This window comes from Sapajus apella, unplaced genomic scaffold (assembly GCF_009761245.1).
Source record: "Sapajus apella isolate SASKATOON/1434 unplaced genomic scaffold, GSC_monkey_1.0 scaffold56, whole genome shotgun sequence".
Taxonomy (NCBI): Eukaryota; Metazoa; Chordata; class Mammalia; order Primates; family Cebidae; genus Sapajus; species Sapajus apella.
The window spans coordinates 7,748,549-7,764,726 of NW_022436996.1; the positions used below are offsets into that span (position 1 = coordinate 7,748,549).

Sequence of the window (16,178 nt, forward strand, 5' to 3'; positions counted from 1 at the left end):
CCGTCTCTACAAAAAATACAAAAATTAGCCAGGCATGGTGACATTTGCCTGTAATCCTGGCTACTTGGGCATCTGAGGCACGAGAATTGCTTGAACCCTGCCACGGAGGTTGCGTGAGCTGAGATTGCATCACTGCACTCCAGCCTGGGCAACAAAACGAGATTCCGTCTCATTAAAAAAAAAAAAAAAGAAAGAAAGAAAAGAAAATTTAAGTGCACACATGTGACTTGCCCATGTCTACTGCCCAGTGCTGAATAGAGAAAAAACAACAGGCAAAACATCGAAGATGACCCTGGGTGCTGGAGGCAATGAGCAGATCCCGTGACAACTCTGCCTCATCAGGCCATTGTCCCTGGGCCTGGATGGGCTAGACCTACATACCCCAAACTCTGCCACCCGGGCTATCAGGCTGGGGTCTGGAAACGGCCGTTCCGGTGATCTCAGGCAGTCCTGACCTCAGGCACCCCCACGCAGGTGATGACAGCCTCGCCTCTGAGATAAGTAATGAGACGGTCACCACCCAGCACACAACCTCAGGGCGGCTGCTGCTCTAACTGCTCAGCAGACGTTAACCCACCGGGAAACGGATGTGATGCCCATGTTTTGCCAGTGGTGAAGCTAAGACACAAAGGGGTTAAGGAACTCGCCCAAGGTCACATAGCTCCCCAGTGGTAGGCCTAGGACTCCAATCTAGGCAGCCTGGCTCCAAAGCCCAGGTTCTTAACCTCTACCCCAGTCAGCCCCTGAGAGAAGAAATGAAGGCCAGATCTCATTCCACATTACCCAATATAGAACCATCCAGAACAATCTAGAAGCAATAATGGGGTTTGGGTGGGGCAGGGGTGCTGCTTCAGAGGGATGGAAAGCCTTCAAAGGTCACAGCTCTTCTCAAACACAAGCTCTGGGGCTTGCATTTCTGGTATCTTTTTCTTTCTTTTTTGTACAACTGTGATTGGACAAGACATTTACAGCATCTTTAACCAAAACGTTCTCCAGGCACAGAGGTGCCACCAACCAGTCCCTGGAAAAGCCCAGGCGCAGAAAGGGGTGAGGCTCCTAGCAGAAGCAGAGCAGGGAGCCCTGGAGGGGTCTAGACTTCTTGGTCCTCTCTCTGCCCCTGTGATGGGCTTTGATCCTACTCCTGGCACTGGGGTTTCAGGTTTGTAAGCCATTAAAACACCAAACTAAAAAGGCAAAAGGGAAGCTGCTGTAGGCAGGCACCCCAACAGCGGCAAGGAGGGGTTCTGGCAGCAAAGGAAGAAAAAATCCACTGTGGACAGGCACAAAGCCCTAAGGCACAGCCATGTGGGGCTGTGGTATGGAGCGGGCACAGCAGCCTCAGCCTCCTGGGTGGCCCAGAGGATGGCACTGTCTGCTCAGCTCAGGGCACACTGAGGTGAGAGTGCAGACTCTTGGACAGTGCCTGCCTTGCAGCAGACAGAGAAATGTACATTTTAGAAAAACCTATATTAAAAGAGATTAAAACTGTCTTCAACTCAATAAAAAGAGGTAGGAGGAGGAAGGAGGATCACTTGAGGCCAAGAGTTTGAGACCAGCCTGGGCAACATGGACCCTGTCTCTAGAAAAAAAATTTAAAAATTATTAGCCAGGTGTGGTGACACATGCCTGAATCCCGGCTACTCAGGAGGCTGAGGTAGGAGGATGGCTTGAGTCCAGGAGTTTGAAGTTAAAGTGAGCTATGATCGTGTCATTACACTCCAGCCTGGGTGACAGACCAATATTCTGAGGAAGGAAGGAAGCAAGGGAGGTAGGGAGGAACGGAGGGAAGGAAGGAAGGAAAGGAGAGAGGGAGGGAGGGAGGGAGAGAGGGAGGAGAGGCCAGGTATGGTGGCTCACACTTGAAATGCCAGCACTTTGGGAGGTCAAAGTGGGAAGATCACTTGAGGCCAGGAGTTTGCAAGCAGCCTGGGCAACATAGTGAGACCCCATTTTTATAAAAAGAAAAAGGGTAACAAACCAAGAGTAAAATGAATAAAGTATATGAACCGAATGAACAAAATGCAACTGACTCCCCAAGAATGTTTTAATATTGACTCTCACTAATAGCCAAAGTGAATCCATAAATGAAATGGCTGGTAATCAACTAGTAATCAAAGTCAAAGTAAAACAACAAGAGTCATTTAGTCTTTTTTTTTTCTTTCGTATCAGATGGAGAAGGGGTGCCGGGAAGTGGGGCAGGGAACAGGCTGTCTCTACGTCTGGAAAGCGAATGGCCTTTCTAGGGGGCAGGTACCGGAGTGCCACAAAAGCCCTAAAAATGTGTTGACCCCAGAGTCTGACCATTATCTCCTGAGAATTCATCCAAAAGCAATAATGAGGCAAGCGTACAAGGAGGTGGATAATAACCAGCATTCCCTTACACAGAATACTCTGCCACCTTTCAGAATAATGCCTGATATTTCACCCGTGCTTAAGACGTGCCAGGCACTGTTCTCAGCACACCCCATATGGGGTCTCAATCCTCAGCACCCCCAAGGCGGAGGCAGTGGTGGCTTTGCCATAACCCATCTCAGGTAAGGAAACGGAGGCACAGAAAATCTTCCCTCTCCTCCCAGGATCTCTTCTGATTATCAGCTCCTGGGGGACTCCAAGGTAGTGCATTGCAAAGTGCTGCGTGGACGGAGGCAGCCTCAGAACAGAGCTTAGAGACCCCAGCTCAGGTCCTCACTTGACAGACAAGACCTCCACCCAGGGAGCCAAGCCTGGCCTGTTCCAGATCCTTACACCGGGCTCACAGCTAGCTGCCCAGACAACCAGAATGTGTCTCTCAGAAGATGGGCCCAGGGCACACTTGCCCCAGCTCTCACAGCCAGTTAGCGTCAGGGCAGGGACGGGAGCCCAGGTATCCTGACTCCCAGCCTAGGACCTGCCAAATACGCAAACGAACGCAGGGGCCTCCTCTTGTGAATCTCTGGCTCCCTGTCTCCCAGCAAAGCGTTTTCCACAACAATCCCACATTTGCTGCAAAAGCCCAGAAACAGCAAATCCATCAGAGCAGTTGATGGAAAAAAGATGAGAAGGATCAGACCCGACTGCCCACTGCAGAGCCTCCCAGGAGAGGGGAGGCAGGGCAGCCATCTTTCTCCTACTTCTACATTTGAATAGGTTTTAACAAGCAGGTATTTACTTTCATCGCTTAAACACATTTAAATGAAATTTAAATTAAATATATATTTGAGCACAGACATGGTGGCTCATGCCTGTAATCCCAGCACTTTGGTATGCCGAGGTGAAAAAATTGCTTCAGTCCAGGAGTTCAAGACCAGGCTGGACAACATGGCAAGACCCCATTGCTACAAAAAATGAAAACATTAGCTGGGTATGTTGGTGCATACCTGTAGTCTCAGCTACCCGGAGACTGGGGTGAAGGATCGTTTGAGCCCAGGAATTTGAGGCTACAGTGAGCTAAAACTAGACCACTGCACTCCAGCCTGGACAACAGAGTGAGACCCTATCTCTAAAAATATACACACACACATACACATACATATAATATACAAATACATATGTGTGTATGTGCTTCTTGAGCAAGCATCTGTCTACTGGATGCTACATCCGTGCTACCCATGGGAGGCAGACACCGGAGCCACCATTCAATTCAGTTGGGGATTGAAGAAAATTACAGTAGGTAGCAGGAGTCCTAATTCACCCTAAAATTATATTCTGAAGGCTTCCAAGAGTTAAACTCTGGTCCATTTGACTCTCATAAAGCTTCCTGTAGAAGCAGCTTTTGAGGGCTAATGTGGTGTGGCCACCAAAACTTGCTCGGCTCCCACGTGCAAGGCGAACCACAGAGACCTGGGGACAGAGAACCAGGGAAAATTCCTGCTGCTTCCGCTCACTGCGTGGCTTCAGGAAGGTTACTCAATCTAGGTCCCAGGCTGTCTCACTTGTGAAATGGAAATGATACTTGCAAATCCAAAAAAGACCCTCCTCTGGGAAAATAACTACGAGACGCAAAGTGTTGCAAGGCATGATTCCAGCCACCAGCAGCGAGCCTGGCAGAGGGAGGGACACTTATCGGTGGAGCATGCACCACCCAATCTCTGCACCCTCAAAGCAGGCGGCTGGGCTCACTCCCCTTCCCTACCTCAACTCCACACTCCAAAATGAGCTCCCTTACCCCTTGGGCTGCATGGTTTAAGTCAGCTACGGGTCAGGAGGAAAGCACCTGATTAAACTAATTTCCAGTTACCTGCATGTTAAAAAGAAACTAGGCTGGGTGCAGTGGCTCACACCTCTAATCCCAGTACTTTGGGAGGCGGAAGCAGGTGGATAATGAGGTCAAGAGATCAAGACCATCTTGGCCAACATGATGAAACCCCGTCTCTACTAAAAATACAAAAATTATTGTATGGGCGTGGTGGCACATACTTGTAGTCCCTGCTACTTGGGAGGCTGAGGCAGAAGAATTGCTTGAACCCAGAAGGCAGAGGTTCAATTGCTTGAACCCAGAAGGCAGTGAGTCGAGATTGAGCCAAAACTGCACTCCAGCCTGAGCAACAAAGCAACACTGTCGCAAAAAAAAAAAAAGAGGCCGGGCATTGTGCCTCACATCTATAATCCCAGCACTTTGGAAGGCCAAGGTGGGTGGATCACGAGGTCAAGAGATTGAGACCATCCTGGCCAACATGGTGAAACCCCGTCTCTGCTAAAAAATACAAAAATTAGCCGGGCGTGGTGGCGCACCTGCAGTCCCAGCTACTCAGGAGGCTGAGGCAGGAGAATTGCTTGAACCCGGGAGGCGGAGGTTGCAGCGAGCCAAGATCGCACCAAAACTGCACTCCAGCCTGGCGCCTGGCGACAAAGTGAGACTCTGTCTCCAAAAAAAAAAGAGAAAGAAACTAACACAACGGGTGGATGTTTAGGCAATGCCACACAGGGACATGGGAGTTCTTACGAGGGTGTCTGTTTCTCTCCAGCCTCGGCTCTCCCAGGCTACACCTGCTTTCCGAGAAGAGCACCTCGCTCCCTCTACTTCTGGGCCAGGGATGCGCTGACAGCTGGTGGGGGGCTCACAAGCACAAACGAGCGGTGTGGACGCTGGCGTGGCTCAGGCCTTCTCAAAGGCCTAAAGCCTTCGTGATACCCACCTCCCACAGAATGACGGGCCAGCTCCCGTGGTTTCTAGGAACATGGCAGGGTGGAAATAAATACAGGAGAAAGCATTAAATACTCCACCAGGGTCCTGCCCACCTCACCCATCCATCTCCTACGACTGCACACCCGAGCTAAAGAGCCCCACTTGCTGTTCCCTGGGACCCATGTTCTCGTTCCCATTGCCTTTGTCATCCTGTTTCCTTATGTGGAAACCCTCCTGACCCCCAGGCCTGGCACGTTTGAGAAAAGAAAAAATGACACAGGAAGATAGCCAGGGGGCACCGTAGGGACAAGGACTGCTTCATCTGTGGGTACCACCGCTGAGGGAGAGCCCGAGTGTAGACCTAGATTGAGCAGTGAATGGGTCACTGTACTGACCCGAGGCCGTGTAGCCTGAGATCAGGCTAGACAGGTCTTCCCGTGCCGGCTTCTGACTCAGAAGGAGGAGGTCTTGATGAGGCTGCCCAAGTTTCTGACCCTTGCTCTGCTCCGGTGTTCTGAAAATCTGGGGCTCCTTCCCGCACTCCCAGTGCCTCTCTGGCACCTCCTACAGGCTGAGTCATTTTCTCTGGGTGCACTAAGCCCAGACCTTCTGGCCCCTTCTCTCCCTTGCTCTCCTTTGATCGTCTGCTTTTCACTGTGCTAGATGCAACTGGGCCACACAGTAGCAGCTAAATGAATGTATCTGGAACAAATGCAGCTTTCCCTGGCTACTAGCACCCACATGGTTATGCTCTTTTTCAGAATTCCTAGAACTCTTGTGAGCAAAGTCCCACATAAGCATCCAGGCCCCCATTAGACGCTCAGTCCCTAAACCAATGAATTGCCAGAGGGGCCCAGGCTGGTTCCAGACGCACGTCCCCAGCGCCCATCCCAGACCTCCCGAGTCCTCGTCTTTGAAGGCAGCCTCAGCAGTGTGTGGTGTAGCCAGGTCCACAGGGGAATATAGGCCGGGCCCACCCAGGAACAGTAAGGAAAGCTTGAGAGAGCGCCTGGCACAAACATGAATACCATTATGCCAGTCCTGCAGCACCAAGTCACAGGACGAACAGAACAGACACAAACGCTAAACCCAGGTGTGCCTGAGGGAGGCCTGCTTGCCAGGGTGCGGGCTATGGGCTGGGATGCCAGGGTGGGCACCCTTTTCCTCTCCCTCTAAGCTGCCACCCAACTGCGGCCACAGCTGCGGCCCCTTCTCTGTCTAGCCGAGGCTTGACCCAAACAAGAAACCCCCACATCTCTTTACCTTAGTCCCTTTAGGATGTCACCAAGCCCCCAGCCTGTGAACTGAATGAAAAGTGAATGGGGTGAGGGCGAGAACGCTCTGGCAGCCAGGCCAGGCTGGCTGGAATACTCAAAGAAACTGTTAAAAAAAAAAAGGCCCTGGGGGAAAACAAGGGAGGAACTTGAGCAAGTCACCCAGCTGACAAAGCCCAGGTCCTGCACGCACAATAGTCACCATATGGCGCACACACCTAGTAGTCAGGTCCACTTCCACCTCCAGGCGGGAGCCTCTCTGGAGCCGCCAGCAGGGCCCCAGGCCCTCCCCGAACCCCTGCTTCTCCCTTTGCCCGGTCCTTCCCTGCACACACTGACTGGGATCAGCAGACCTTTCTAGGACCTGCTGGCTCCCAGGCTGCTTTTCCCAACAGCTTCCTGGGGCTCCTGGCTAGCTTGGCCCAGCGTCCTGCGCTCCACGTGCCCAGTGTCCCCATTTGGACGGAGGCCCTGGTTCTCCTGCATCGCTCTTTCTAGGACTGAGCCAGGAAACTCTGTCAGGGAGCGCTCGTAGGTGAGTGCCAAGCCGGAAGCCGGCTCCTGCTGGAGGCCCAGACTCTTCCTGGCTATATCTGCTTGGTCCCCTCCCTTCTCTGAGCCTCAGTTTCCCCACTAGTGAAGGGAAGGTGATTCAGAAGCTCTGCACATAGTGAGCCCTCCAGCTCTCCCTCCCAGCTGCGGACTGTACTTCTTCCACTCCCTAAGGCCAAGCAATGGGCAGGTTTTCTCTTTCCTTGGCCTCTGGTGGGAAAGGAACTTTTCAAGATGGTCTCCCTCCCCACAAATCCTGGCCTGAAACACAGGAAGGCCAAACCTCCCCAGCTTCCTCCTGCCCTGGACACGGGGTCAGAAATGACTTCAAGTGGCCAAGAGACTACAGGAGGCCCAAGTGCCCACTGCACTTTCTCGGTGCCAAACCAATCCTGACCACATGCCCCAAGTCACCTTCAGAGTTGGGACACACAAACCCTTCACTGAAGCCTAAACAGAGTGGGAGAGGCTTTGTTATATACTCGGAACCTGCCACCGCTTTCCACGAGAGGCTTATCCCCAGGAAACACAGGACCCAGCCCCCAGCTGACACTGTTTATGTAACAGCCCAGGTCTGTACGGCTCTGGGGCTGGCGTTGGGGGGCTGGGTCTCAGTCCAGCCTCAGACTATGCTCGGAAACGCCCAGAGAGTCTGTGCCTCTCCCTCCTCAAAGAAAGAAGGTGGGGACGCTTGCTTCGCAGGACAGAAGCAATATGGTTTGGCAGATGGAGAGGAGTTCTATCGCAGGAAGGATATAGGGCAGAAATTGGAGAAGGAGTGGTTTTTTTTCTTTTGAAGACTGCCTACAGCTGAAAAGTGGGAATGCAAGAGGGGTCAAGTGGATAAAGACAATGGTGTCAGGAGAGGCTGGGCAGGGGGGAGGGAGGGAGAGCAGGGCAGCAGGGCCCAGGAGTGGAAACAGCAGGGCTGGGAACGGATGTGTGAGCCACAGCTGGGTCGGTCTGGTGACAGTGAGACACCAGCTCCCAGGATTTCACAAGGGTGAGGCCGAGCTTCCAGGCCTGGTAGATGGAACTGTGGGGTATTTCCAGACCGCAATGGGGAAGTCAGTCAAGGGAGGGCCCTAAGAGGGGAAATTCTGCCTGTTGTGTTAAATTTAAGACCAGGCAAAAAATTCAAGGGTGCCCCAGGAATCACCACCTTCACATGACAGAAGATACCCAACCAGAGGCTCCCTGGAGCTTGGGAGGAGGGGTCGCTGCTCAGGACGCTGGAGCCTGTGTGGAGACCAGAAACCTCTCCCTGTTCTGGGAAGGGCTCAGAAGCAGATATGCACCCCCCCCACCGCCCCACATCCTGTGGCCAACCCACGAAGCTTGTCACCCTCCAAAAGGAGCTGGGGGAAGGTAAGCTTGGAGCAGATTAGGAATGTCTTCACTTCCTCCAAGGACAGTGAAGCTGCAGCAACGATGTCTCTCCCGCCTCCACCCTTTTCAGATCTAAGAGGAAAAATTGGTCATCTCCTCACTTTGGGGCCCAGGGCTCGCACAAATGCCATCTCCTAGTCCCCAGCCACAGCGGTGATTCAGGCCATTTACTCAGATCCACGTTAATGAGTTTTTTGTCACCTAATTAGTTCACAGAGAACTCAGCCTTGAGAGGAAAGAAATAAAAACGAGTTGGGAAGAGGCAGAAGGAAGTCAGACTGTCATGTTACAACAAAAGACAGGACCCAGCAGCACATGGGGTCCCCCCAGACCCAATACCTCTTCCCTAGTATGGGGACTTCTGAAAGCAGAAAGGGAGGTGTTCAGATGCACTACCCGCAGAACCTCAGGCAAGCAGATGAAGCTGGAAGGGGCCCTATCCTTAAGGCCCAAATCACGGACAGGCCCACAGCTCCATGTTATCCCAAAATGCCTTGGCTCTCGCTGCATTTCCACTGAGGCCAAACCCACCACCTGCCGGTGGGCGTCCCCTTTCAAACAGAGCTGGAGGAGGAAGCAGATGGCCCAGGGCGAGGCCCATCTGTCCACGAACGCTCGAAGGTCACCATGCCACTGGGGTGCCTGCGGGTGCCGCCAGCCCCACTACACCAGGACTCACGGGGCATCCGCCAGCAGCTGCCCCCACTTCCTGTGCCCTCAGCGGTCGAAAGTCCAGGGCCTAAAGGCCCAGAGAAAGGAGCGCTAGGCAGCTTAGTGGCCGGGGGTTTCCGGTCCCCGACTCCGGGTTCGGTGTTCCTGGAGGTCAGTCAGCGCCCGGCTGCCCCGCGGCTGCCTCCAGACCGAGAAGCCGCGGGTCCCCGGCGCGCTCAGGACCCAGCCAAGGCGCGGATGGACCTGCCGGCGCCTCCCACGCGGTCGCTGCGCCGCAGCCCCGCGCCAGGCCCGGCCCGCGCCCGCCTGGCCGCGACGGCGTAGGGGGTGTGCGTCGGGAGAGGGCGCCGCGGCGAGCGCCACCCTCCGGGCCTGCGGGCGCTGGGCCCGGGAAGGCTGCCATCCACTAATGCGAAGCTCCGATCCCCCGCCCCACTGCGGAGCAGGGCCGGGGCAGCGGCTAAGAAGCCTCCCCGGTCACGGCCCCACCTCCCGGCAACTGAAGCCGTCTGCCGCGCCCACCTTCCCCGGCCAGGTCTGGACACATCTGGTCCAGGCCCCCCGGAGCGACACCAGCTTCGCGCCCTGGAGCACAGAGAGAAGAAAACCCCCAACCCCAAAGTGTCCCTGAACGAGATATGGCGAAGCTGCTCGCCGGTTCTGCAGCACAGATCGGCAAACCTCGTGGCCCGGACCTCAAGCGCGCAAGGAACCCCACTGGGAAAGCACAGCCAGGCCCGGCCCGTGGAGCCCTCGGCCCGCGCGGGAGAGGCCACCGTGCCCCGGCTTCCACAGCTCCCAGCTCCGCTCACCCTCGATGGAGATGACGTGCTCCCGGATCTGGTTCTGCAGCGCCAAATCCTCGATGCGCTCTATCAGGTCGTAGATGGCGTAGATGTTGGGATGCACGGACTCGAAGCGCTGGATCTCGGCCCGGATGGCCGCCGAGTTGGAGAGCGCGAACTGCTGGGGGGGCCCGCCGGCCAGCTGCTGCGAAGGGCCGCCGCCGCCCCCGGCCCCGGGCCCCGCGCCGCCGAACTGCCCGCCGCCCCCCGCGCCGCCGCCGCCGCCACCGCCGCCGCCCCCCGGAGCCGCCAGGCTCTGCTGCTGCTGCGGGCTCTGCCCTCCGCCCGCCTGGAAGTTCATGGCTTCGGAGCCGTGGGGCCCGAGGCGGGCCGGGGGCGGCGCGGCGGCGGCGGCGGCGGCGAGCGGGCGCGCGGGGCTGGCGGGGCCGGGACTACTGGGCCGGCGGCGCGGGGCTAGCGCATGGAGCCGGGGGTCGGGGGCCGGAGGCCGAGGCCAGGAGGCGCCGCCGCGCACGCTGTGGCCACCGCTGCCGAGCGCTTCCCGGCGCCGTGATCCCACTGCCTCGGAGCAGCCTCCAGCGGCAACAACAACGGGACCGGGAGCGCGCCGCCCGGGCCCTCCCCCCGCGTCATGCGCACGCACCGCCGCCCCCGCCGGCTCCGGCACACGCAGCCCGAGCCCCCCTCCCCGCCGCCCCCGCCCCTCCTGCGCGCCGACCCAGGCGCCCCCGCCCCTCGCTTGCTCGCTGGTTCTGCAGCCTCCACCCACAAGCCGCCCGCTCCAGCCCAGGAGCCCGGGCCCCTCCCACCCAGCCTCGGCCCTTCCGCCTCCTCACCAGCCCCCACCCACACTGCCTCGAGTGCCACCCTCTCTGAGGGGACAGCTGCCCCGGTCTCCTCCCGCTCCCGGCTGTCGCTTTCGCCTCCCTGAGCTGATCTGAGCGGGGTGTCCGATCTCTAGGCAATGCCCAAACTGTGCCCTGCGTCTGAGGGTGCTGCTGACCAAGGCTGATTGGCCGAGGAGCCCGCCCAGGCCCAGCTGCGCCTCGCTTACGGCGTCCCGCCTTCAGTGCGGCAAAGGCTCCCCTGTCCCCAGGCTCCGAGGTTAGCCCTAGAGACCACCCTACTACCGGAGTTCTCTCCCTGGCCCCCTGCCCAGGCTCTTCACTGCCAGCTGCAGCTCAGAGGCTGGGATGGGTTGTGGGCTGCTATTTCCAGTTCTCCCTGAGCCTTCATCATCTGCGGATCTGGAAATGATACTTTGAACAAACACGCCCCTACTCTTACCTTCTTGTGATCGGCCTCTCCTAAAAGACCCTCCCCCTGCCGGATTGGGGAGGTTAGCTAAATGCTACCCGACCCCATTGGTAGATAGAGGAAGAAGAGTGGGATGAAATATTATATGCCCTTCTCCCCTACCCATCCCATTGGAGAGACTAACCAGAGCCCACGTGGCTCTTAATTTTTCTTGTCCTCACCCCTTGTCCATCCTGTCCTTTCACTCCCTCTGGGGCCAGGGAGCTCCCTGCAATGTCCCAGTTCCTCTGCAGTCCCATTGCCAAACTGGGCTGCAGTTCTGTTAGCACCGCCCTCACCAACACACACACACACACACACACACACACACACACACACACACACACACACAATGTTTCCTAAAACCTGCAAGAGGTGACGTGCAGAGCAGTGGCGCCAGCCAATAAATTTGCCAGGGATGTTGCTGGGATCTGCTACCCCAGATCATCCTTCTTCCACACACTTCCACTTCCCCAGCCAAGCTGGACCTTTTCCCAGCATGAAGCTGCCCACTGTTTGATTATCCACACAACTCAGCCCCAGTACCAACCCAGTCACTATTCCTGAGTTCCTTGTACCTTCCAAAGCACCTGGTGAAAGCTAATCAACACATGGGGTCTCCTAAGCTCCTGAAGGACATGTGTTTCTTTTTCCCTGCATAACCTTAAGGATATCTTCTGCCCTCTCTGGGCTTCATCTGCAAAATATAGTAGTTGAACAGAAAACCTAGTTCTGACATTGTATAATTCTAAAAGTAACATCCAACATCTCTTTTAGATGCTTAATTAGAATTGACAGCAGGAAGTAGCACCAGGTATACCTCCCAAGAGAGACACTAAGAGCAAAGAGCTCCTCAAATGTGTTGCCCCAGCAAGTAGCACACACCTGTTATAGCACTGATGCGCTGTCCACACATCTGGCTCTTCTACTAGTATATTGAGCCTCATGAGGGCAGGAAGAGGGTCCAATTCACCATTTTATTCCTGGTAACTTGCACAATGCCTGGCACATAGTGTTTGTGTATGTGTGTGTATACATAAAATGTATTTTTAGACATATATATATATGTATGTATGTATGTATGTATGTATATATAGACGGAGTCTCACTCTGCCACCCAGGTTGCAGTGCAGTCGCTCAATCTTGGCTCACTGCAACCTCCATGTTCTGGGTTTAAGTGATTCTCCTGCCTCAACCTCCTCAGTAGCTGGGATTACAGGTGCCCACCACCACTCCCAGCTAATTTTTTTGTGTGTGTATATATCTATATCTATAGATAGATTTTTTTTTCTTAGTAGAGACAGGGTTTTACCATGTTGGCCAGGCTGGTACGAACTCCTGACCTCAGGTGATCTGTCCAATTCAACCTCCCAAAGTGCTGGGATTACAGATGTGAGCCACCACGCCTGGTCATGGTACATATTTTGAAAACATGTTAGTAGAATAAGTGAATGAACAGGAGGGAAAGAACTAGAGATAGGTTAGTTCTGTATGGTATCTATCTAGACTGACTTTCCTAAGGCAATATTTGGACCACTTGCTCCCACAAGTAGGCATGAACTATGGGAAGTCTAGGATAGATTATTTTAAATCAAGACTGGCCCGTAAAAACCAGGATGTGAGATCTCTGCGGCTGCAGGAGCCCAAAGGGAAAAATCCACAGATATCCACAGGCCTGGGATTCAACACCATCCACACAGTAACACACCAAGGACCCAATTCCCAAGCCCAGGTTTGGGTGAAGGGAGTATACTAATACAAATATCTACCGTGTGACATGTACCTTATATAGTTTTCACTTTTTTGAATAAATCATCTAATTTCTTCCTTATGGTTGACTTACAAAGTGTGTTTTAGAAAGGAAGAAATTAATGTTCAGAGAGATGCAACAACCCACCCAAGGTCATATAGCTGATAAGCACAGGATAAGGGATCAGGATTCGTGCCAGGTTCCAAAGTCTATGCTTCTTTCACAGTCCTAAAGGGGCAAGGTGGAGGAGGGGACCAGGGTAAGGGGCAGCCCTGAGGATGGGTATTCCTAGGCAGCCTGGTGGGTCAGCCCATGGATATTGGGCTCTGGGCTGAAAAATTAATTTTGGTAGCCAAAGCGCCTTCTGGCGCCCAGTCTGACAGAAGGGTAGGGGCCCTCTGAGTTCCTCAGAGCCTTCCTCACTGCATTACGAACACGGGCGCTCTGACGTGCTCCAGCTGACGTCGGTGTCTGGTGTGACAGATGCCCTGGCTGTTGGAGGGGGAGGGGGCAGACCCTGCTGCCATCCAAACCCCTAGGGGGTAGCACAACCCCCAAATCCGCCCCCACCGGCCCCTCAGCGATCTCCAGGCGCCGGGAACCGCAGGTCGAACCCCGCACGTGGGTCCGCAAGGCGGAGGGCGGGGACAGCGCGGCGCCGGACTACAAGTCCCACAATGCCCCTGGCCGCGGCAGCGGGGAAGGAGGGGTGCTTCAGGTGCCTGCGACCTCCGCGCCTCCTGCCCGGAAGTGCCCGAGGGGCCGCGATGGAGCTGAGGGACCCGTGCGGTAAGTCTCCGCGCCGCGACCGCGCCCACCCCGCCACCCAGGGCCCCAGCCCGGCCCCGCCCGCGCTGCCCCGGATCGCCGTGCCCTCCTGCGGCTCCGGGGGGCGGGAAGGTGGGAGGGGTGACGAGGGGTGGGGGCGGGGAGCGTGAAGTCTCGGATTCCCGGCGGGATCTGGGGTTTGGCTTGGAGAGGCTTCCAGAGGAGGCGCAGAGTTGGGCCTCCGGGGAGAGGGGTTGAGGGTATCAGGAGGGGGGCGAGCTGGGTGGGTGGTGACGCTTGGAGGCTCCAGATTGCCCAGGGGCGAGTTTGACGTTTGCTGTGGGGGAAGCCTGGGAAGCAGTCCGGTGCCGCGGGTGGGGTTTGGGGGAACGGCAAAGCTGTGGGTGGGGGGTGGGGGTACAGAGGCTCCACCCCTACTTCGGAGAAACTTTAGCAACGGAGTAGATGAGCCTGGGGTGAAGTCGGTGAAGGAGTGGACACACTGGAGTGAAGTGGACAGGAGAATAGATACGCTTGGGGGTGCAGTTTGGTCGGGGTGAAGTTTAGGGGAGGCATTGCTTAGAAGGTCGGGGCCCTTACCTTGACATAGGGTTTGGGTGAGCTGGGAGCTGGTTGAAGACCTCGAGCTCAGAAGACAGAAAGTTAGGACTTGGGATTCGGCGATGGGAAGGGGCACCCGGACGCAAGTTTGGGGCAACTGGGAGGCAGAGCAGCCGGTACCCTGGGGTGGGTGAGGGGACGGAGGCTGAGGACGCTGGGAGCATAGCGGTGGAGTCGGGGCAGGATCCTGTGGAGGTTCTAGGGCCCCTGGCCAGGGGGGCTCGCGCCTCACGGGCTTTTTGTGCCTCTCCAGCTCGGTAGTGCGGCGGGCAAGGCAAGCGCCATGACCCTGATTGAAGGGGTGGGTGATGAGGTGACCGTCCTTTTCTCGGTGCTTGCCTGCCTTCTGGTGCTGGCCCTTGCCTGGGTCTCAACGCACACCGCTGAGGGCGGGGACCCACTGCCCCAGCTGTCAGGGACCCCATCGCCAGCCCAGCCCAGCGCAGCCATGGCAGCTACCGACAGCATGAGAGGGGAGGCCCCAGGGCCAGAGACCCCCAGCCTGAGATACAGAGGTCAAGCTGCACAGCCAGAGCCCAGCACGGGGGTCACAGCAACACCGACACAGCCAGCCCTGGACTCCCCGCAGGAGCCCCTCGTGCTACGGCTGAAATTCCTCAATGATTCAGAGCAGGTGGCCAGGGCCTGGCCCCACGACACCATTGGCTCCTTAAAAAGGTAAGCAGGGCAAGAGGCGGGAGCAATGCTAAAGACAGGGGTGGGGGGAGTAGTCGCAGAAGGCCCCCGGAGAGATCTGAGACCCAGCCCTCGTTTATACTGGAGGTGCTGAGCGCCCCACATCACAACTACACTTGTTCCCCTGGCAGATGGCCCCTCCCAAGCCAGGTCCGGTGCGGTGTGGAGGGCAGGGGGCGGGTGGGAGTGCTGTTCCGGGACCCGGGACTAGGATTGCCTGAGGCCTGCTCTCTTACCCAGGTCCCTCTCTCCTCAGGACCCAGTTTCCCGGCCGGGAACAGCAGGTGCGACTCATCTACCAAGGGCAGCTGCTAGGCGACGACACCCAGACCCTGGGCAGCCTTCACCTCCCTCCCAACTGCGTTCTCCACTGCCACGTGTCCACGAGGGTCGGCCCCCCAAATCCCCCCTGCCCTCCGGGGTCCGAGCCCGGCCCCTCCGGGCTGGAAATCGGCAGCCTGCTGCTGCCCCTGCTGCTCCTGCTGCTGCTGCTGCTCTGGTACTGCCAGATCCAGTACCGGCCGTTCTTTCCCCTGACCGCCACTCTGGGCCTGGCCGGCTTCACCCTGCTCCTCAGTCTCCTGGCCTTTGCCATGTACCGCCCGTAGTGCCTCCGCGGGCGCTTGGCGGCATCGCCAGCCACTCTGGACCTTGTTCCCCGCGCCGTGGCGGGAACTGCTGCCTGCCCAAGCCCGCCTCTCCGGCCTGCCTCTTCCCGCTGCCCTGGAGCCCAGCCCTGCGCCGCAGAGGACTCCCGGGGCTGGCAGAGGCCCAGCCCTGCGATCGCCGTGGTTCGGGGCCGCCTCCCGGGGCTGCTGGCCCTCAGCCAGCACTGGGAGTGGGCTCCTCGGGGTCAGGGACCTGCTGTCGCTGCCTCGGCCCCGGGCAGAGACGGGCCGCCCCCCGGGCCCGTCTTAGCGTTCTGCCGGAGGACCCAGCCGCTTCCAGTCCCTAACAGCACCATGGGCTGAGTTGCGGACGCCAGGACCGTGGGAGGCTGGTGAAGGGGAGCGGGGAGGGGCAGAGGAGTTCCCCGGAACCCGTGCAGATTAAAGTAACTGTGAAGTTTTCACTCTTGCAGTGTGTCTGAGTGTGTGCGGGGTGGCGGGCGGGGAGTCTTCGCCCCTTGGGAGAGAAGGGCACGGACTGCGCCCTACGCCCTGGTCCACCGCCTTCCCTTCTCCGGGGTGTTCCGCCGGGTGTTCAGCGCGGGCCTCCGTGGCCCCGCCTCCGTGGCCCCGCCCCCGGCG

General features: G+C 57.0%; 2 protein-coding genes across 6 annotated transcripts in view; one reads left to right on the forward strand and one right to left on the reverse strand.

Annotated features, from left to right (window-relative positions):
* AGAP3 (ArfGAP with GTPase domain, ankyrin repeat and PH domain 3) overlaps positions 1-10,419 on the reverse strand; it is a 57,561-nt gene extending 47,142 nt beyond the window's left edge. Inside the window, exon 1 of one of the 4 annotated variants that reach the window (XM_032244996.1) lies at positions 9,804-10,419. In XM_032244996.1, the coding sequence (XP_032100887.1) occupies positions 9,804-10,137 (334 nt within the window). In that variant the 5' untranslated portion in view covers positions 10,138-10,419. The remainder of the gene's footprint in view (positions 1-9,803) is intronic. The other 3 variants (XM_032244999.1, XM_032245002.1, XM_032245001.1) reach the window with 3 other exon arrangements.
* Positions 10,420-13,523: 3,104 nt separating this feature from the next.
* TMUB1 (transmembrane and ubiquitin like domain containing 1) lies at positions 13,524-16,000 on the forward strand. Of its 2 annotated transcripts, none has more exons than XM_032245015.1 (3): positions 13,524-13,632; positions 14,486-14,910; positions 15,185-16,000. In XM_032245015.1, the coding sequence occupies exons 2-3, from the start codon at positions 14,516-14,518 to the stop codon at positions 15,534-15,536; spliced, it is 747 nt and encodes a 248-aa protein (XP_032100906.1). In that variant the 5' UTR covers positions 13,524-13,632; positions 14,486-14,515; the 3' UTR covers positions 15,537-16,000. The 2 variants fall into 2 exon arrangements, with proteins under 2 accessions (XP_032100906.1, XP_032100907.1); XM_032245016.1 differs by lacking the exon at positions 13,524-13,632 and adding an exon at positions 13,710-13,743.
* The last annotated feature ends 178 nt before the right edge of the window (positions 16,001-16,178 follow it).